This window comes from Nerophis ophidion, linkage group LG13 (genome assembly GCF_033978795.1).
Source record: "Nerophis ophidion isolate RoL-2023_Sa linkage group LG13, RoL_Noph_v1.0, whole genome shotgun sequence".
Classification (NCBI taxonomy): domain Eukaryota; kingdom Metazoa; phylum Chordata; class Actinopteri; order Syngnathiformes; family Syngnathidae; genus Nerophis; species Nerophis ophidion.
Window position 1 is genome coordinate 13791690 of NC_084623.1, and position 23583 is coordinate 13815272.

Here is a 23583-nt window from a genome sequence, read left to right on the forward strand (position 1 = left end):
CATTAACTCTTTAATAAAAAAAAAAATTAAAAAAAACAAGGCATGAAAGCCAACGCCTGAGGGGACGCAGCCTCCAATGTTTATTTTCTAAATTGCATTGTGCATCTACACATTCAGTAGTTAAGCCAAATGTATTGCTTTTCTCCCGGTGAAATCCTTTATGCCTCCATCTGTCGTTATTTAGAGGCAAGATGGAATGTCTGCCCGACAAAACCTCGTTGATACAAATGTTGAACTGATTAAATTCAACATTCATCATGCCCTTCCACAGTGGTTTCAGTTTTAACCATTCATCCACTCTCTTGTGTTCTTTTTGACAGGTACACTGGAGCCTCAATAACCATTGATTGTTTTTATCATTCAGGATTTACATAATTGCTTTCTGTTCAGCAGAGAACACACGGAAGATAATACAAATAATGACAGAATAAATGAACAAATTTAAAAGATGGTTTGACAAAAACAGATTATGCTTGGATCTCGGTAAAACTAAAATAATGTTGTTTGGTAAAAGTAGAGAAGAGTATCATACACTAATACAAATAGTAGATATTGAAAGTAGATATGTCCGATAATGTTTTTTTTTGCCGATATTGTCCAACTCTTAATTACCGATTCCGATATCAACCTATACATACAGTCGTAGAATTAACACATAATTATGCCTAATTTTGTTGTGCTGCCCCGCTGGATGCATTAAACAATGTAACAAGGTTTTCCAAAATAAATAAACTAAAGTTTTAAAAAAAAAAATGCCAACATGGCACTGCCATATTTATTATTGAAGTCACAAAGTGCATTTTTTTTTTTTAACATGCCTCAAAACAGCAGCTCGGAATTTGGGACATGCTCTCTCCCTGAGAGAGCATGAGGAAGTTGAGGTGAGCGGGGGGAGTTAGTGCTGCAAAGGGTTCTGGGTATTTTTTTCTGTTGTGTTTATGTTGTGTTACGGTGCGGATGTTCTCCCGAAATGTGTTTGTCGTTCATGTTTGGTGTGGGTTCACAGTGTGGCGCATATTTGTAAGAGTGTTAAAGTTGTTTATACGGCCACCCCCAGTGTGACATGTATGGCTGTTGACCAAGTATGCATGCATTCACTTGTGTGTGTGAAAAGCCGTAGGTATTATGTGATTGGGCCGGCATACAAAGGCAGTGCCATTAAGGCATGCCTCCAATATTGTTATCTGGGAGAAATTTGGGAGAATGGTTGCTCCCGGAGATTTTCGGGAGGGTTACTGAAATTCGGAAGTCTCCTGGGAAAGTATTACTGGGAGACGCAACTGCTCTGTACTTCTCCCTACGTCCGTGTACCACTCTGTACAGCCGCGTTTTAAAAAGTCATTGATTTCACTTTTTGAAACCGATACAGATAATTTTAAATATTACATTTTAAAGCATTTGTCGGCCGATAATATCGGCAGTCCGAAATTATCGGACATATCTAGTTATAACTATACCTCTGCTTAAAATTGCAGGCTTATTAACATTAAAGGAATCAACTTTGTCTCCCACCGTGGTAAAAGGGAAGCCAAAGGCAACATATACCTTTTAACATATCCTGGTATGGAAAAAAAAAACTATAGGTCACACGTGCCCACCCTGGCATCAAACCAGGGGGCCGTGCTCCACAGTATTAAAATTAGCTACCATATTTGCTGATTATGCTTACATTTTTACTGGACTGGACTCTCACTATGGCTAGGCGATATATCGATATACTCGATATATCGCGGGTTTGTCTCTGTGCGATATAGAAAATGACTATACCGTGATATTTGAGTATACGTTCTCACGCAGTTGCTTTTAGCTGCGGGCATTACACTGCATGTGCTTCCCACTCTTTCTTGTCTCTCCTTCTCACAGAGACTTAAACCAAGCGCACCTTCTTACACACATCATGTGTGCAACGTCACACATTCCCATTAAGCAGACAGGTAGCGACATGGTAACATTAGCTGTGATGCTAACGGTGAAGTGCGAGTGGTAATACGAGAGAAAGAAGGTGCAAATGAAGGAATAATTAATCACCAAGAAAAACCACTGGATCCATCGTCCGGTGGTGGTTTGGCTTCAAGTGGGAATATGTTGAATGAATGAATGAATGAATGGTCATGCAAACAAAACAAAAGAATGACATAAAATGCAAAAGAAATAATTATATACATTATAATGTGAGTGTGAATGTTGTCTGTCTATCTGTGTTGGCCCTGCGATGAGGTGGCGACTTGTCCAGGGTGTACCCTGCCTTCTGCCCGATTGTAGCTGAGATAGGCGCCAGCACCCCCCGCGACCCCGAAAGGGAATAAGCGGTAGAGAATGGATGGATGGATGGATATTTACACCTACACTGTAAACATTACATGTGACTAATCTTTTGTAGATGTCAAGATTGGCTCAAGAGGGAGTGGGAAGAAGTAAACTTATTAGGTCCCACCCCTGTACATATACAATATATAGATACAATATATAATACAATAATATATATAATATAATTCAATTCAGTGGTTGCTGCGTAGATGCAATAGATTATCTATATATAATACATTGAATTCACACACACTTACATATATACATATGCACACACATCACACACACTTACATATATACATATGCACACACACATATATCTACACTTACACACACATATATACAAATTATATATATATATATATATATATATATAAATACACATATATACATATACATACATACAATACATACATATACACACATAAGCACAAACATACACATACACAGACACATGCATATACCCCAAAATACACACACATCCATCATATATACACTCACACACACACACCCACACACACACAGCTATATCAATACTATATATATAATAATATATATCCAATACACTTTTGTCTATACATTATTAACAGTTTTTGGTGCCTATTAGTCGTTATTTGTGGATCTATGGCTGTGGAACTGCTGCCTCTGAGCAACAGGACCTGAGGACGGCTCTTGCTATGTGTCCTATGCTGTGCATTAAAAAAGACGAGGGGAGCACCCTGCCAGAAGAGTTATCCACGAACAAAAGAGCCCCCACTCGCCTGCCCTGTACTCCAGATAGTGTACCCAATTCCCTTTTCTTAGTTTCCATCGGCAACAATTTTTTAGTCAGAATTCATGTTTGTTTATAATATTAGTATTACTCAAATTGCATATAGGATTGTACACACACACATATGCACACACACACACTCACACACAATTCAATGTATTCCTCTTATTGATACTAATTCATATATTTTAACTATATATTTTAACACTTATGCGACAAAAGCATTGCTACAAAAAGTAACAGAACTGCTAGTGTAGCATCATTTGAAAAGTCACCTGCAAGAGAATGAAGAGCGCTTGAAACTCTGCATGTCAACATCTCTGGCCGGTGCCACACCAACAAAATGCCGAAGCAACTATTTCCAGATCAAAAAAAAAAATCACCAACAGAAAGAGATAACCTCCGCAAGAACCTACCACATAGTGAGGGACATACACTATTTGATTTCCTGTTATGCAGCTCATTTTTATTTGACAGTTATTGAAAATATCTTGTGTGACAAAAGTGCACTTTATTTGTTTTAAACTATTGTAGTGGTCTTCTGGACAAAAAGGGCTGTTTTGATATGTGATCTTAGTGACATCATGCACAAAAGTGCACTCATAGCTTGTTTTAAAATATCTCTAACAATCTTGCACTTTCTGTTTGGAATTTACATGAATGTTTGTGCCACTGCTTAATAACTGTTTAATAAATACAGTTTTAGTCAATTGACTTAGTTGTGGTTTCCCTTGCTGCATGAAAGTTTAAAATGAGCATATATGAATGCAGTATGAAGAAGAATGTTTTAATGTAGACACATAGAATCATCATATTGGTGTGATTTCATGCATCAAGTGTTCATTCAAGGCTAAGAAAAAATATCGAGATATGTATTGTGTATAGCGATATGGCCTAAAAATATCGACATAACAACAACAAAAGAAACGTGACCTACGGTTGTTTTTTGGACAAAACTCCGGGCTGCAAACAGCACGTTCAGGTGTCTCAGCAAAACATGTGGATGGGGGATTGGTTTCTCATGATATTTCCCAGTACAGCCTGTAAACAAGTATTGGCACTGTTGAGCTGACATACTTCCATTACACTCAGGCCTGGTGCCACTAATGGGATTTTAGGTGAGGGGAATGGAAAGGAGGCCAGAGAGAATCGAGGGGAAAGAGAGCGCGGCCGAGCAAATGAGAAAGCTTGCGTCGCAGCACAGGTAGCGGGGCTGAGGGAAAACCAGATTAGTTGCGCGGTTAGTTTGCACAATTTGCTCGTTGTTTTGAGTGGATTTAACATATTCCACTTTTCGGTAAGCTGGGAGTAAGTACCCATTGGACGCCTGAGTTGTGAGAGGAGGTGGAACTGTCCGCCACGCTTTAGCACATGAACGATCTGTGTCTAACACTGAGGTGTATAAAAAAAAAAAAAAAAAAAAAAAAGGTCCTGTCAGTAATTAATTGCATTTAACTTTTGGAAAGGAAATCAAGTCAGATGCAAGAGGAAGATGTTCTACACTGCAAAAAGTGAAATGTAAGTAAGATGAAATATCTCAAATAAGGGTGATATTGTAGCGACCTGGTCCCATGGTGATGCAGATTCGTTCTCCCAGGGATGCAGACTGGCTTCGGACACAGCGTGCAGGTAGGAAATTATTTATTTAAGCAATAAAACAGACTTCGACAAAACTAAAAGAGCTAGCATGAGAGCTAGAAAGTACCTGCTAGTGTGGAAGCCAGCAGGTAGCGAGCAGGAAAACAGAAATCTTACTTGTTGTATGAAAACAAATTAGGAAGCAAGTAAGACTGACTGGAGAAGGCAGGCTTAAATAATGACAGTAATCACAAAACAGGCGCACGTCCGGAACAGGCGGCAGGTGAAAATAATGAGTAACTATGGAAAAAACTGAGAGGTGTTGTGGTTTGAGTAAGGATTGGATCCCAAGATGCAGAGACGGGAGGCGGAGTTGAATCATAAAAGAAGATTGTCTTTTATGATTCTAACAGAGCGACTGGTGATTAGATAACAAGGCCCAAGTGGGCAATCTATGCACCTGTCGCTGATTTCGAGGCCGGTCCTGGCACACCCCGCTTAGCTGCAGGCCCGCAGGCCACGCCCCTCCACAGTTAGCTTCAGAATATCAACGTTATTACAAAGAATACGAGACCTATTATACTCTAGTAATGGTAGTCTTACTTAAAAATGCACACGTTTAGTTGTGTTCAGTGTTAAAAAAAAAATTAAATGGCTCTTACGGAAATACATTTTAAAATATTTGGATTCTTGGCTCTCTCAGCCGAAAAGGTTCCCGACCCTTGGTTTAATGCATCAAGCGGGGCATCACAACAAAATTAGGCATAATAATGTGTTAATTCCACGACTGTATATATCGCAATCGGTAATTAAGAGTTGGACAATATCGGTGTATCGGATATCGCCAAAAAAGCCATTATTGGACATTTCTAGTTACTATTAAGCAATAATTCTGAGGTTATTGAGGGAAGACTCTTAGTTAATGGCTTACTGGTTGTATATTAAGGCCATGCAGAATAAGGCATTAATAAGTACTTAATATTGACTAATTAAGAGTCAATATGTTACTAATTTGCATGTTAATAAGCAACTAATTAATGGTGAATTTACCAATATTCTACATCGTGAGAATCTATAATAAAAAATTGTCTCGTCATCACTTTCTGTTTCACCCCCAGTTTACCTCCACGGACCAATTTGAAGACATCTGATTGGAATTTATTGAAAAAAAATTATTTGACCATGACGTTCTGTCATAATTTTTAAGACCATGTGTGTGGGTAAGTGGAACGTCAGACTCGGAGCTACAATCAAAAGGCTGTTTGTTTGAAGACTGAACCATAAAGAAAACACAACTTGTTTAAACATGGCATTATGAGCTCAGAGGCACTGCGAAAGCTATCGTCAGTTTTCTCCCTCAAAGGATGACATCAATGTATCACACATTTGTCCCTGTGGGCCAATAGTAAGAGACAATCCTCACATTACTCTGGGAATGATGGCTTGAGTCCAACCCAGGGGAGTATTTTTTCTTTTGAATTTCCTTCAGGGTTAATAAACCACCTATTGATCGATCGCTCTCATATCTCCGTCCATCTCACAAAAGATTGAAGAGTTTTGTTTTTGCTCCCATTTTTGATGAGCTGAAGTCAAATATTTGAACTTTTCTTCTCAAAAAGTGTTGACAAATCTGTCATGACTTGGACTATGTTGTGGTTTGTTTTCCCGTGGTGCAAATCGACTGGACCGTACACCATGTAAAGGTAAGGACATCTTTTAATTAATAACTCCAAAAAAAGTTACAAACGAAAGGCGCTCACAGAGGAGGTACAAAAACTTGGCTCTGAAAACAAAAACTCGCACAATGGCGAACTATGAACAACCAAAACAAAAAACACTTACTGTGACCGAGAAAGAGCGTGGATCATCGGCATGGTTAACATGGGTGTGTGGGAGGTGAGTATAAGGTGATTTCGCCACGCTGACTGCCTGGCAACTACAGGCTTAAATAGGTGCAGTGATGACAGGTGCGTGAGTCCAGACAAATCAGGTGCAAGAGTCGTGAACACATAACAGGTGAAAACTGATGGGTTGGCATGGTGAGAAAACAAACAAGAGTGCCCAATGAATCCAAAACAAAACAGAACGTGACTACATTAATTGAATAACGCGGACCCCGACTTAAACAAGTTGAAAAACGTATTTGGTTACCATTTAGTGGTCAATTGTACGGAATATGTACTGAACTGTGCAATTTACTAATAAAAGTATCAATCAATCAATCAATCAATACAAAACATGACAAAATCTGTGTTAGTGAGCATTTACCCTTTTGCCGAAATAATCCATCCACCTGAAAAGTGTGGCGTATGAAGATGCTTATTGTTTAGAAATTGGATTTTTTTTTTTGCACTGGTGTGCCTTAAATTGTCTGGAAATAAACAGCCACTCCAAAATGTGCAGATTTTACTGTATTGGGGCTGCAGATGTCAAAAACCATTTGCATCATTTACCATAAATAGCACAGACCAAAGGTTTGAGCACAGCTTCTCATTCAATGCCTTTTGTTTATTTTCATGACTATTTACATTGTAGATTGTCACTGAAGGCATCACAACTATGAATAAACACATGTAGAGTTATGTACTTACAACAAAAGGTGAAATAACTGAAAACATGTTTACTATTCTAATTTCTTCAAAATAGCCGCCCTTTTACTTTTACACACTCTTGGCATTCTCTCGATGAGCTTCAAGAGGTAGTCACCTGAAATGATTTTCACTTCACAGGTGTGCATCATCGAGAGACTGCCAAGAGTGTTTAAAGAGGTAATCAGAGCAAAGGTGTTATGTCTTTGTGATCATGTTTTGTTTAGTTGTGTTATGTTATTTCAAGACTCCATTAGTTCCTGTTTTTTTTCATTCCATTGTTTTGTTTCCATTACAACCCATTAGTTTTCACCTGTCCTCATGTCACGCACCTGATTCACTTGGATTCATGCACCTGTTGTCAATCACCACATCACTTTTTAAGCCTGTAGTTGCCAGGCAGTCAGCCTGGCGACATCATCCTCTACACACTCTTGTTATTCATGCTGATGATCCATGCTGCTCTTATTCATGCTCTGCTCTCGTTCCAAGTAAGTTTTCTTTATTCATGCCATGGTTTGCAAGTTTTGTTTTATGTCCATAGTTTTGCCTTTGTGGTAGTTTTTGTTTTCTTAGACACATTTTGAACCTCCGCTGTGAGCACCTTTTGTTTGTTCCTTTTTTCGAGTTAAGATTAAAATCATGTTTTTATCTTCATGTAATGTCCGGTCCAGTCGCCTCGCACCTCGGGAAAACAATCCACACTATAGTCCCTACTTGACAAAAGGGAGGCTATTTTGAACGAACTAGAATAAAAAACATGTTCTAAGTTGTTTCACCTTTTTTTATTTAGTACATACCTCTATATGTGTTCATTCATAGTGTTGATGCCTTCAGTGACAAGCTACAATATAAATAGTCATGAAAATTAAGAAAAGGGACTGAATGAGGAGAAGGTGTGTCCAAACTTTCGGCCCTGTACTGTACGCCAATCCAGAACATCCACAACATGCTCAACAGGCTGGTTTTCAGCTTCCCGGAATGATATACAGACCCTTGCAACACAAGGCCGTGCATGATCATGTGCAAAAAAGCAAACAAACCAGCCAGAAAAGAAGGAGGGATTTGCTGTGGACTTAAACATGAATATTTTGCAAGGAGTACAGGACTGACACAGGCATTGATGATTTGGTCGTGGATGAATGGCGAGTGACAGGTTCTCATCCCCATTAAGTTGTTCATTGACTAACTCCTGCTATTGCTATCTAAAATTAAAAAAAGGAAAACCAGTTAATATGTCATTAATTATGCAACTTTTAATCAAGCTGCATTTTTTAGAAACCGCAAAAGCAACAAATGCGTTTTCCAGCCTCAAATCAGCCTCTCCTTGCCCGAGCTGAATCCTTGAAGACTCGACTCTCACTGAATTACAAATACTGAATGAAGACTCGACTGTGACTAATTTACAGTTTACTGTTCAAAAGGCTCACGTCTCACGGATTTAACCGCGTGGCTGTGAGTTAGCCTGAGAGGAAACAGTGAAACCTTGATTTATGAACGCCTCTATTTGAAACATTTGCGGTTTACAAACCTTTGCATAGAGTCATTAGCCTCAGTTACTTGGGTTACCCACGGACACGGCAATTTTGAATAGGCGGGGTCCCCTATGTCACATACTGTTTACATCCTATACATACGGACACTGCAATTTTGAAGAGTTTGCACAGTCACTGCTTCAGCGTGTTTCATTTAAAAATCACTCACTAAGTTTTTTCCAATTTTGTTATTCAATATGGGCCTAAAAAGCCAACAAACCAACTTGGAATGGAGGCGGGATTTGCTGTGGACTTAAAAATGACTGTTCGCACTAAGTTCGGAATCCAGTTTTTTAACAATTCCTCACATACATTTTACACATCAACAGAAAATGTATGGGTATTTATTTATTTTGATTCCAACTTGGGCTGGGCGATTTATTGAATGTACCCGATATATCATGGGTTTGTCTCTGTACGATATAAAAAAATGACTATTTCGTTAGTATACGTTCTCACGCAGTTTCTTTTAGCTGCGGGCATTTACACTAATGGCTTTTCTCACTCTTTATTGTCTCTTCTTCACACAGAGAGATAAAACAAGCGCAACTTTTTACATATGTAAATACTGTCACGTGTGCAACGTCATACGCCCTCGCTGAGCAGAGTGGTAGCGGAATGAGCAAAGTTAGCGGTGGCAGGTGGTAGCACGAGAGAGAGAAGGTGCAAATCTGGTAACAAATAGAGGAATAATTACTTCCCAAGAAAAACAGCACCGGGTCCATTGTCTGGCGGTGGTTTGGCTTCAAGCGGGAAGATGTCGAACAGACAACCGTAGTATGTCAAGTGTGTGGCAAAAGCGTTGCTACAAAAGTAGCAGCAGTTAATTTGTAACATCATTTGAAAAGTCACCCGCTAGAGAATGGGGAGTGTTTGAAACTCTGCATGTCAACATCTTTGGCCCGTGCCACACCCAACGAAATGCCGAAGCAACCAGCACTGACTCTGGCGTCTTCCAAATCCACATCAACACCATTTGAAAAAAAATGTCAAAAACAGGAGATAACGTCCGCAGTAACCTACCACATAGCAAAGGACATACACAGTTTGACTTCCGATGATGCAGCTAATTTTTACCATACAATTTTGGAGAGAGGTAGAGGAATGGTTAAATTTAGCGATGGCAGGTGGTAGTACGAGAGAGAAAAGATGCAAATTTAGTAACAAATTGAGTAAGAATGAGTTCCCAAGAAAGACAGCATGGGGTCCATCCTCTGGCGGAGGTTTGGCTTCAAGCGGGAAGATGTTGAACAGACAACCGTAATATGTCAAGTGTGCGGCAAAAGCGTTGCTACAAAAAGTAGCAGAAGTACTAATTTGTAGCATCATTTGAAAAGTCACCCGCTAGAGGATGAGGAGTGTTTGAAACTCCGCATGTCAACATCTTTGGTCAGTGTCACACCCAACAAAATGCCGAAGCAACCAGCACTGACCCAATTGAGCCTGGCGTCTTCCATTTCCACATCAACACCGTATGAAAAAACTAATCAACAACAGAAGGAGATAACGTCCGCAGTAACCTACCACATAGCGAAGGACATACCCAGTTTGGTTTCCTATGATGCAGATAATTTTTATTTTACATTTTTTGAGAGAGGTTGCGGAATGGGTAAAGTTAGCGGTGGCAAGTGGTAATAACGAGAGAGAGAAGGTTCAAATCTGGTAACAAATGGAGGAAGAATTAATTCCCAAGAAAAAAAACACGGGGTCCATCGTCTGGCGGTGGTTTGGCTTCAAGCGGGAAGATGTCGAACAGACAACCGTCATATGTCAACTGTGCGGTAAAAGCGTTGCTACAAAAAGTAGCAGCAGTTAATTTGTAGCATCATTTGAAAAGTCACCTGCTAGAGCCATGGTCACCAACCTTTTTGAAACCAAGAGCTACTTCTTGGGTACAGATTAATGCGAAGGGCTACCAGTTTGATACACACTTGAATAAATTGCCAGAAATAACCAAATTGCTCAATTCACCTTTAATAAATAAAACTATATATATATATATATATATATATATATATATATATATATATATATATATATATATATATGTATATATATATATATATATATATATATATATATATATATATATATATATATATATATATAAAAAATGGGTATTCCTGTCTGTCATTCCGTCGTACATTTTTTTTCCTTTTGCAGAAGGTTTTTTGTAGAGAACGGTTTAAAAGAGGAGAAAACACACAAAAAATTAAAATTAAATTTTGAAACATAGTTTATCTTCAATTTCGACTCTTTAGAATTCAATATTCAACCGAAAAAAATGAAGAGAAAAACTAGCTAATTCGAATCTTTTTGAAAAAATTAAAAAAAATATTCATAGAACATCATTAGTAATTTTTCCTGATTAAAATTAGTTTTATAATTTTGATGACATGTTTTAAATAGGTTAAAATCTAATCTGCACTTTGTTAGAATATATAACAAATTGGACCAAGCTATATTTCTAACAAAGACAAATCATTATTTCTTCTAGATTTTCCAGAGCAAACATTTTTAAAAAAATTCAAAACACTTTGAAACAAGATTTACATTTGATTCTACATATTTTCTAGATTTGCGAGAATATTTTTTTTTAATTTTAATCATAATACGTTTGGAAAAATATTTCACAAATATTCTTCGTCGAAAAAACAGAAGCTAAAATGAAGAATTTAATTCAAATGTATTTATTATTCTTTACAATAAAAAACATTCTTCAACATTAATTTAAATTGTCAGGAAAGAAGAGGAAGGAATTTAAAAGGTAAAAAGGTATATGTGTTTAAAAATCCTAAAATCATTTTTAAAGTTGTATTTTTTCTCAAAAATTGTCTTTCTGAAAGTTAAAAGAAGCGAAGTAAAAAAATAAATGAATTTATTTAAACAAGTGAAGACCAAGTCTTTAAAATATTTTCTTGGATTTTCATATTCTATTTGAGTTTTGTCTCTCTTAGAATTAAAAATGTCGAGCAAAGCGAGACCAGCTTGCTAGTAAATAAATACAATTAAAAAAAATAGAGGCAGCTCACTGGTAAGTGCTGCTATTTGAGCTATTTTTAGTACTGGCCAGCGGGCGACTCATCTGGTTCTTACGGGCTACCTGGTGCCCGCGGTCACCGCGTTGGTGACCCCTGCGCTAGAGAATGAGGAGTGCTTGAAACTCTGCATGTCAACATCTCTGGTCGGTGCCAAACCCAACAAAATGCCGAAGCAACCAGCACTGACTGAACAACAACAACAACAGACATGCAGGTTTTTACAATATGAATCCGTTTCCCCCCTTATCCTTGTGGCGCCCCCTAGAGAACGCCGCCCTGGGCATCTGGCCATGTGGTCCATATCTAAAACCACTACTACTGCTACGAATACTCATTCAAAGACCTGCAAACCTTTACCAACCGAGGTAAACACGATGCACGATTTACAGAATGTGTTGGCTTCAGCAGTGATTCCCACAGTATGTTCCTCCGAAACAACTATTACCAACTTGGCAGTGCACTGACTCATTAACAGCTAAGCCTAGAATGCAGATCATGACTTGCTAATTGGTAATATTCATTAGTACATACTGTAGTGAAGGCCAACAGATACAATGCCGTAATGTTACATCGTGGTGAAATCGTTTCCACATTTTTCAAACGTGAGTCACGTTGTTTACTTTCCCCAAGGATTACAGTATATCTACCAGTGGGGATGCTTAAGTCTGCCTTGTCCTAAGGGGCGACATTAACACAAAATTGAAATCCGCAAAAGGCTTATGCGGAAGCTGGGAATACATAAATCATTAGTAAGTATAAATATCATCATGATCGTCAAAAAGCCATACGGCGAACCACTCAGTGTCTAAAATGCGGACCCTGGGTCCTTTATTGACCACCATTAAAGGGGAACATTATCACCAAACTTATGCAAGCGTCAATATATACCTTGATGTTGCAGAAAAAAGACCTTGTATTTTTTTAACCGATTTCCAAACTCTATATGGGTGAATTTTGGCAAATTAAAAGCCTTTCTGTTTATCGGTCTTGTAGCGATGACGTCAGAACGTGACGTCACCGAGGTAATGCACCCGCCATTTTCATTTTCAACACATTACAAACACCGGGTCTCAGCTCTGTTATTTTCCGTTCTTTCGACTATTTTTTGGAACCTTGGAGACATCATCCTTCGTCGGTGTGTTGTCGGAGGGTGTAACAACACTAACAGGGAGGGATTCAAGTTGCACCACTGGCAAGAAATCTTCCGCCAGACCCCCATTGAATGTGCCAGAGTGTCTGCATATTTTACCGGCGATGCTAAGACAGACATGGCACAGAGATGTATGGATAACCTGCAGATGCATTTGCAACGATTAAGTCAACAAAATCACAAAGGTGAGTTTTGTTGATGTTGTTGACTTATGTGCTAATCAGACATATTTGGTCGCAGCATGACTGCCAGCTAATCGATGCTAACATGCTACGCTAATCGAGGCAAACATGCTATTTACGCTAGCTGTATGTACATTTGAAACTAGATACCCACATTTAATGCGAAACAAACACTTACCAATCGACATATTTAAGTTGGTCCAGTGTCACAAGATGCGAAAGTCCTGATCGTTTGGTCCGCACATTTTACCGGCGATGCTAATAAGGCAGCCATGCTTTGGGCCACTTCATTAGGTACACCCGCTCAATAGCTTCAGTTTCTTCTTCAATTTCGTTTTCGCTATCTGCCTCCATACTCTGACCATCTGTTTCAATACATGCGTAATCTGTTGAATCGCTTAAGCCGCTGAAATCTGAGTCTGAATCCGAGCTAATGTCGCTATATCTTGCTGTGGTAACCGCCATGTTGTTTGTATTGGCAGCCCTGTATGACGTCACAGGGAAATGGACAGTCGCATCGCAAATAGCGAAAATCAAGAACTTTAAAGCTTTTTTTAGGGATATTCCGTGAGGTGTAAAATTTTGAAAAAAACTTCGAAAAACAAGCCACTGGGAACTGATTTTAATTGTTTTCAACCCTTTTGAAATTGTGATAATGTTGCCCTTTAAGAAGGTTTGATGAAATATTTTAATAAGACGTATACATTCATAACAATCTGATACAACACAAAACTGTCAACGATTTCTTGAAATTATTATCTTATTTTGACTTTCATTGGATTTGTTTTGGTATCTTTATTGTACAAAATGTATCAAGGACCTTTAAAAGTGACCTACGAGGATTTTCATCTTTCCAGACGTATAAACGTTGTTACTGTTTCAGGCTATGAGGAAATACAAAAAAATGGTAAGAAAATGATTAGAGTGTCCTCCCTGAGTGTTATGATCCGCCGCCCGGATCATACATTATTTGGGTTTTCGAGTTTGTTTGTGCACTTCCTCGTTCGTATCTTGTTACCATGGTTTCTGATTTTTTCCACCTGCTCTTGTTTTTTGCGCGCACCTGTGATTGCTTATTACTTCCTTATTTAAGCCTGCCTTTTCCTTTCACTCGGCCTCACCTCGTAAAAGTTTTGCTACACACAATCGAAGACTTCGTGAACTCCCTACTCTGGTAAAATACTGTTTTGGACTTGCTAGTTTTCACGCTAAGCTTGTTGTTCCTCTAGCTCCCATGCTAGTAGTTTCTTTTTCCCTTTTGTGCCTCGTGCAAGTGTTTCTGTTTTTTTCCCTAGCTCCCATGCTAGTTCTGTTTGTGTTGACTAAGTCAGTTTTTATTGTTAAATAAATCATTACTTCTTACCATACGCCGTGTCCGAGCCCGATCTGCACCTAGGAAGAGCACCTCCCGCATCACGATGCCACGAAGTCGTTACACTGAGATCGATAGGTGGTGAGTTCAAACCCCAGCCGAGTCATACCAAAGATTATAAAAATAGGACGCATTACCTCCCTACTTGGCACTCAGCATCAAGGGTTGGAATTGGGGGTTGAATCACCAAAAATGATTCCCGGGCGCAGCCACTGCTGCTCACTGCTTCCCTCACCTCCCAGGGGGTGATCAAGGGTGATGGGTAAAATGCAGAGTATAATTATGCCACACGCAGTGTGTGTGTGGTAATCAGTGGTACTTTACCTTGAACTTTAAACTGGTTAAAATACGGCACACTGATAAAGCTTTACCTATTTTTAGTATAACAATCTACAAGGTTAATATATTCTGCTAAATTCTTCCAATCCATTTAGCTGCTTTCTTTCTGTCCGTGTTGCATTGGAAACAATTGTATTGTTGGTAATAATAACGGCATTTATCATTATTATTTTTTATCAATAGTGCTATTTTTATTGCTTCAGTTGTGGTACAATTATATATATATATATATATATATATATATATATATATATATGTATATATATATATATATATATATATATATATATATATGTATGTATATGTATGTATGTATGTATGTATGATTGCCCTCTCAACGGAGGGTGCTTACAAACATCAGTCGTTTACCACGCAAAGGTAACACGCAAGGACATTAACACATTCGACACGTACATAGGATTAACCGAAGGAGCGTTCAAAACAAGATGGAATAATCACAAAGCCTCCTTTAGAAACCAGACTTTGCGGAATTCTACAGAACTCAGCAAGCACATTTGGAACCTCAAAGACAATAATGTTGAATATTTAATAACATGGCAAATTCTTGCATCCAGCACACCTTACAACAGTGGTAATAAAAGATGCAACCTATGCTTAAAAGAGAAATTGTTTATTATATATCATCCAGATCTATCATCCCTTAACAAGCGCAGTGAAATCATTTCAACATGCCGCCAGACGGAAACACCTCCTAGGTAACACATGAGCCAATCACCACACCCTACGCCTGCCTGTACCCACCCACTCTGTGCCCTATATAAACCATTGTATGTGAATGCTTCCATTAAATCTCCTGATGATTGAGGGAACCCCTCATGAAACAGTTCTGTGGAGATGAAGTAGTCTTGTGATTTTTCCCACACCTACATATATGTATATATATATATTAGCTATTTAAAATGGAGTCGGCTTTCGGCCTTCGACCATATTTTTGTCGCCCGATTCAGCCCCCAAGTCAAAAAGTTTGAACACCCCTGCTTTAGACCACAAGGACATGTTTTAAATGAAGACTCATATCATCATAGTTCCCCTTTTAGGCTTTTAAATTTGCTTGCTCTTTTTCTTTGTGTGAGAAGTAAGAAGAGGGTGTAGTTGTAAAGTAGGTGTCTTTGTACGACACTTCTTGCTTACATTGGTATTGGAGTTCCAAACATAGATGTACTCACCCACAGGGCAGGCACCCTCGGACAGGATAAGTACTTCAGACTGCTGCTTGCAGGCGTCTCTACGCAGAAAACACTCGTTCCGGTAGTTCTGATTGTTCGAGCCGCAAACTGGAGCATAGTCATTGTTGCACTGTGGAGAGGTCAAAGCAGGAGTATTAGTATCAAGAAGCATGTGGAAAAACACCAAAATTGCACTAATAAATCAAGAAAAATGACACAATCTGTACTTATTGTTCTAAGCAGACAAAAATCACACCCTAAATTTACGGGCCTGTTTTCTTTCGCAGTTGCACTGTTTTGACAGAGGCCCCAGACATGGACCACGCAGATTTGTTTAATCTGCTCTGCCTGAACGCGTCAATTTCTACAGCTTCTGGAAAAGTGACAGCGAGCAATCGCGGCATCAGAAAACTGCCCACTCTCCGACTTGACATGACAAGGCGATGTTGCAGCTGCCGAGCAAACTGGTTCTGCTGCGTCCTCAAGTGTAACCTTAGCGGAACTAACACCAAACACAAACCGTTTTCCGAGAAACCGATAAATCCTTATTTTATATTGGAAGGACCTCGGCCAGGGGGTTAAACGTACAGCTCATGGGCCAGATTAGGCTTTGAAGAGTTTGCTAAGTATAAAAATGAGCCAAACTTTTTTTATGAAAAAAAAAAATGCTGTTCCAAATGTGTCCACTAGATGTCGCAAAAGCAATTTTTTGTATCTTTATAGATTATGCTACATAATTTCACCACACCTAGTGTGTATGTGACATTAATTGGCACTGTAACTTTAATTAACTTAATACACTTTATTTATTATTGCCAAATGTATTTGGCCCCCCATCCAAATCAGGTGCCCTAATCTTTAGGCCCGGTGTATAAAATCAAGCACTTAGGCATGGAGGCTGTTGCTACAAACATATGTGAAAGAATGGGCCGCACTCAGTGATTTCCAGCGTGTAACTGTCATAGGATGCCACCTGTGCAACAAATCCAGTCGTGAAATTTCCTCGCTCCTAAATATTCCAAAGTCAACTTTACTACAGGAAAAGTGAAGATTTTGGGAACAACAGCAACTCAGCCACAAAGTGGTAGGCCACATAAACTGACTGAGAGCGGTCAGTGGATGCTGAAGTGCATAATGCAAAAACTTTCAGCACAGTTAGAGCTCCAAACTTCATGTGACCTTCCAATTAGCCCACGTACAGTACGCAGAGAGCTTCATGGAATGGGTTTCCATGGCCGAGCAGCTGCATCTAAGCCAGGGATGTCCAAACTTTTTCCACTGAGGGCCGCACACGGAAAAATTAAAGAATGCCGGGGCCATTTTGATATTTTTCATTCTCAAACCATAACAAAATATATGGATGTTTTATCTTTTTTTACCTTTAGGGCTGCGGGGGATCCAAAATGGTCTAATGTTTAAAACAAGTCAAACTATTATTTTTATCATTATTTAATGCTTATAGTAAATATCTACAGTATATCAACTTCAGGTTGATATAAAGTTAAAAAAAACAAAAAAGGGTTTTATGCCTTTTCTGTCAAAGACAACTTTGTTTTTATAATAACAATAAAATATGCAGTATTTCCCCCAATGCCCAAAAAATTCAGAAAGCAATGTTTGATGCGAAGTAATTAGAGCCTTAAAAAGATCAATAATGCAGGACACCATTGATTTTAATTCATTATTATTTTTGAGTAATCACAGTGAAAATATAAAAAAAAAAACATTAAGTATATTTGGTTCTTCAAAAGGTGCCCCACTCAAAGTGATACATTTTTATTAAGTTTTTTACTTTCAACACTTAAGTTACGAGATCAACTTCAGATATATCTGTCGACTTTACATTTAAATTATTATTTTGTTTGTTTTATGCCCTTTTGTCAAAGAAAACCACACAAAATATGCAACATCTTCCAAATAAAACATTTTAAAGTGAAATATTTGAAAAGTTTGGAGCGTTGAATAGGTCAATAATTCATTCTAACATTGATTTTTTTTTTGAGCAATGGCAAAAAAAGAAAAATAAAGATAGACAAAAGAAGAAAAAAACAGCCTGCATAGCAGCTTTGTGTCAACATTGCAACTTGTTCTAGTTAGATTTCACCTCATTCCACTTTTTAAAAAAATGTTGAATTTATTTTTGCAATAGCATTTCCAGAATGTGTGGTGGGCCGGTAAACAATTAGCTGCGGGCTGCAAATGGCCCCCGAGCCACACTTTGGACACCACTGATCTAAGCCATACATCAACAAATCCAATGCAAAGCGTGGGATGCAGTGGTGTAAAGCCGTGGCCCGATTGGTACCGGGCTGCAGAATAATTTTTTATTCATTTTTATGGAAAAAAAAAAAAAAATATATATATATATATATATATATTTATATATATATTTAATCAACATAAAAAACACGATATACCCTTACAATTAGTGCACCAACCACAAAAACCTCCCTTTTTCATGACAAAACCGTCCCTTTTTCATGAAAAGAAAAAAAAAAAAAAAAAAAGGGTTCTCTCCCCCCCCAGCCGCGGGACAAATTATTAAGCGTTGACCGGTCCGCGGATACAAAAAGGTTGGGGACCACTGGTGTAAAGCACGTCGCCACTGGACTCTAGAGTAGTGGAGACACCTTTTCTGGACGGATGAATTCATCCGGACGCCTTTTCTGGACGGATGAATCTGATGGACCAGTCTGGATTTGGAGGTCGCCAAGAGAACGCTACATTTCGGACTGCATTGTGCCGAGTGTGAAATTTGGTTGAGGAGGAATTATGATGTGGGGTTGTTCTTCAGGAGTTGGGCTTGGCCCCTTAGTTCCAGTGAACGGATCTTTGAATGCTCCAGGATACCAAAACATTGTGGGAAATTCCATGAGATGGCACTTCAAGTTCATATGTGAGTAAAGGCAGGTGGCAATATAGTGTATGTAAAAAAAAAAAAAAACCTCCATATTATTGCACCAGTCAAGGAAAATGAGCAAACTCCATTAAAAACATCCTGTAATTAAATTTTTGTATTATTTTTTATATCTTGATACATTGAAAATTAACACCAATGAGTTGACTGTTGAACATAATCACACAAGTTTTTCAGAAAGTATAAATAACGACAAATAAAGATAGAATACCACTAATCGCAACATGTAAGTGTAAAAAAAACCCAAGATTATTATGATTTGTACAATTTTGGAATGTAATTGTGATATTTTTTAATGGAATAGAATAGAATAGAAAGTATTTCATTGATCCCTGGGGGAAATTCAGCACCACAGTACACAATAATAGTAATAACAAATATAATTTACATGTATATCATATATTATAATATATAATATATGAATATATGAATATCCATCCAATTTTCTACCGCTTATTCCCTTTGGGGTGGCGGGGGGCGCTGGTGCCTATCTCAGCTACAATCGGGCGGGAGGCGGGGTACACCCTGGATAAGTCGCCACCTCATCGCAGGGCTAATATAAATATATTTTACATATAACAAATAAAAATAATCTCAAGTTGTCTTTATTTTTAAGTTATCATGCCATGATTTTACCAGTCCGGGCCACTTGGGAGTAGATTTTTCTCCGTGTGGCCCCTGATCGAAAATGAGTTTGACACCCCTGACCTAGGCAAAACGTGATAGAATCTTCTCTACTATTGGTTCTCAATTATTTTGACAAGTTTTTTTTTTCCAGACATACCCTCAGGTGAACGTTTGTTGTTCTGTATGTGTCGAGATATACGCTAGTACGCTATAGCAGGGGTGTCCAAAGTGTGGCCGGGGGGCCATTTGTGGCCAGCAGCTTGAATTTTGTTGGCCCATAAGTTGCAGAGGTGGGTAGTAACGCGCTACATTTACTCCGTTACATTTACTTGAGTAACTTTCGGGATGAATTGTACTTTTACGAGTAGTGTTTATGCAACATACTTTTACTTTTATTTGAGTATATTTATAGAGAAGAAACGCTACTTTTACTCCGTTCCATTTATCTACATTCAGCTCGCTACTTGCTACTTTTTTTTATCGATCTATTAATGTTTGTTTTGGTTTATGACAGAGCTTCAAAGTAGAATCCACGCATGCCTGCGTTTCACCAATCACATGCAGTCACTGGTGACATTGGACCAATCGAACAGAGCCAGGCGGTCACATGACCCGATTGATACAAGTTGAAAAACGTATTGGGGTGTTACCATTTAGTGGTCAATTGTACAGAATATGTACTGTACTGGGCAATATAATAATAAAAGTTTCAATCAATCAATAAAAAGTGTAAAGGAAAAAAGGCACTTTTTATTTCAACCGTACTTCCTGTAAAAAGCCTAAAGACTGATCGCACAGTTCCTGTCTTCACAATAAAAGCGCGGCTCCATCGCACCTGCGTTAACAAAATAAGAGTCTCCGAAAGCCAGCGCAAAAAATTTGATTGATTGATTGAAACTTTTATTAGTAGATTGCACAGTACAGTACATATTCCGTACAATTGACCACTAAATGGTAACACCCCAATAAGTTTTTCAACTTGTTTAAGTCGGGGTCCACGTTAATCAATTCATGGTAGCTAGCAAACTACGGAGTTTACCGCCAATGTATTTCTTGTAAAGTGTATAAAAACGAATATGGAAGCTGGACAAATAAGATGCCAAAAACCAACGACTTTCATGTGGTATTAGACAGAAAAGAGGAACTTTTTTCTCCTCCATTTGTAAACGTGGACGTCTGATTCCAATCAATGCAAGTCATCAGAATCAGGTAATACACCAACTTATATTCTTGTCTTCATGAAAGATAGGAATATGTCTGTTAAACATGCATGTATATTCATTAAAACACCTTTAACATGTGAACAAAAACGGCAAAATAAATAAATATAAATTATATACTGTATATATACTGTATATATATATATATATATATATATATATATATATATATATATATATATATATATATTTATATATATATATATATATATATATATATATATATAATTTGTTTGTGTATAAATGATATGTGTGTGTATGTATATATGAGGTAGATCACCTCGACTTGGTCATTTATTAAGTAATTGATAAACGTTGAAAAACGTATTGGGGTGTTACCATTTAGTGGTCAATTGTACGGAATATTTACTGAACTGTGCAATCTACTAATACAAGTTTCAATCAATCAATCAATGAATCAATGAATGGCTACTGAGCCTATGGTGCTGTTAAGTTATTGTGGCTCAATTTGCCTTTTTTATGTTAATGTATTATTATTTAATATATATTATTTTTTTAGTTGCTTAATAGATATTCCTGGCTCTGATTTTGCTCATTGCTATTTTTATGTTTTTGTGCATTATTTGTTGCCGTAATCAGGTTACTCATCAGTTACTCAGTACTTGAGTAGTTTTTTCACAACATACTTTTTACTTTTACTCAAGTAAATATTTGGGTGACTACTCCTTACTTTTACTTGAGTAATGAATCTCGAAAGTAACGGTACTCTTACTTGAGTACAATTTCTGGCTACTCTACCCACCTCTGATAAGTTGTCAGAAAAAAAAAAAAAACTTTTGTAAAAATGTAAGAAAAAAAAGCAAAACGATGTAATGTTTTGAGAAAAAAAAGCTACAAATTTCAAACATAGTATTTTTTTTACTGCAACAAACAGATTTTATGTCAAAACTTAATGCCAGCTTTGTCTTGTAAGTGAAAGATATATTTATTATTCGTTATCAGTATAAACATTTCAGCTTTTTCTTATTACGTTACGTCTTCTTGCTCTTTTTCCTTATTTATTTTTTTTTTTTCCCAACTATACGATGGGAGCCAACAAAACCCGAGCTGCTTTCTGCAAATTGCCCTCTGGCCGCACTGACACGGCTGAAATAACCATAATTGGTAGTCTTTGTCACAAACAGTTTTTTTTGTTGTTTTTTTTTTGGGCAAAAAAAAAATATATATATATATATATATATATATCATTATGCATATTTTGACTTTTTGTAAAGTGGCCCTTGGTAAAAAAAAAAAATTAAAATGTTGAAAAAGTCAACATACATAGTATTTTTTTAATGCTACAAACAGATTATATGTCAAAACTTAATGCCAGCCTTGTCTTGTAAGTGAAAAATAGCATTATTATTTGTTATCAGTATCAAAATTTCAGCTTTTTCTTATTACATTACGTCTTCTTGCTTTTTTTTCTTATTTATTTATCTTTTTTCCCGACAATACGATGGGAGCCAACAAAACCCGAACTGTTTTCTGCAAATTGCCCTCTGGCACCACTATTGACACCGCTAAAATAACCATAATTGGTATTCTTTGTCACAGTTTTTTTTGTTGTTTTTTTTTTTTGCAAAAAAAAAAATATATATATATATATATATATATCATTATGCATATTTTGACTTTTTGTAAAGTGGCCCTTGGTAACAAAAAAAAAAAAAGTTAAAATTATCAACATACATGGTATTTTTTTAATGCTACAAATAGATTATATGTCAAAACTCAATGCCAGCCTTGTCTTGTGAGTGAAAAATAGCATTATTATTCGTTATCAGTATCAAATTTTCAGCTTTTTCTTATTACGTTACGTCTTCTTGCTCTTTTTCCTTATTAATTTTTTTTCCCGACTATACGATGGGAGCCAACAAAACCCGAGCTGCTCTCTGCAAATTGCCCTCTGGCCGCATTATTGACACGGCTGAAATAACCATAATTAGTACTCTTTGTCACAAACAGTTTTTTTGTTGTTGGTTTTTAAAAAAAAAAAAAAAATAAAAAAAAAATTATATATATATATATATATATATATATATATATATATATATATATATATATATATACATATATATATACATACATATATCATTATGCATATTTTGACTTTTTGTAAAGTGGCCCTTGGTAACAAAACAAAAAAAAACATGTTAAAATTATCAACATACATGGTATTTTTTTAATGCTACAAATAGATTATATGTCAAAACTCAATGCCAGCCTTGTCTTGTAAGTGGAAAATAGCTTTATTATTCGTTATCAGTATCAAAATTTCAGCTTTTTCTTATTACGTTACGTCTTCTTGCTCTTTTTCCTTATTTATTTATTTGTTTTCCCGACAATACGATGGGAGCCAACAAAACCCGAGCTGCTTTCTGCAAATTGCCCTCTGGCCGCACTATTGACACGGCTGAAATAACCATAATTGGTACTCTTTGTCACAAACAGTTTTTTTTGTTGTTTTTTTATTTGCAAAAAAATTATGCATACTTTGACTTTTTGTAAAGTGGTCCTTGGTAAAAAAAATCAAAAAATGTTAAAAAAAATCGACATACATCGTATTTTTTTAATGCTACAAACAGATTTTATGTCAAAACTTAATGCCAGCCTTGTGTTGTAAGTGAAAAATAGCTTTATTATTCGTTATCAGTATCAAAATCTCTCTTTTTTCTTATTTATTTATTTTTTTCCCCCGACAATACGATGGGAGCCAACAAAACCTGAGCTGCTCTCTGCAAATTGCCCTCTGGCACCACTAT

At 37.2% G+C, this 23583-nt stretch overlaps 1 protein-coding gene across 2 annotated transcripts in view; it reads right to left on the reverse strand.

Annotated features, from left to right (window-relative positions):
* Nucleotides 1–23583, reverse strand: part of tmeff2a (transmembrane protein with EGF-like and two follistatin-like domains 2a) — a 392560-nt gene that overhangs the window by 200095 nt on the left and 168882 nt on the right. For both annotated transcript variants that reach the window (XM_061918441.1, XM_061918442.1), the window contains exon 3: nt 16052–16181. In XM_061918441.1, the coding sequence (XP_061774425.1) occupies nt 16052–16181 (130 nt within the window). The remainder of the gene's footprint in view (nt 1–16051; nt 16182–23583) is intronic.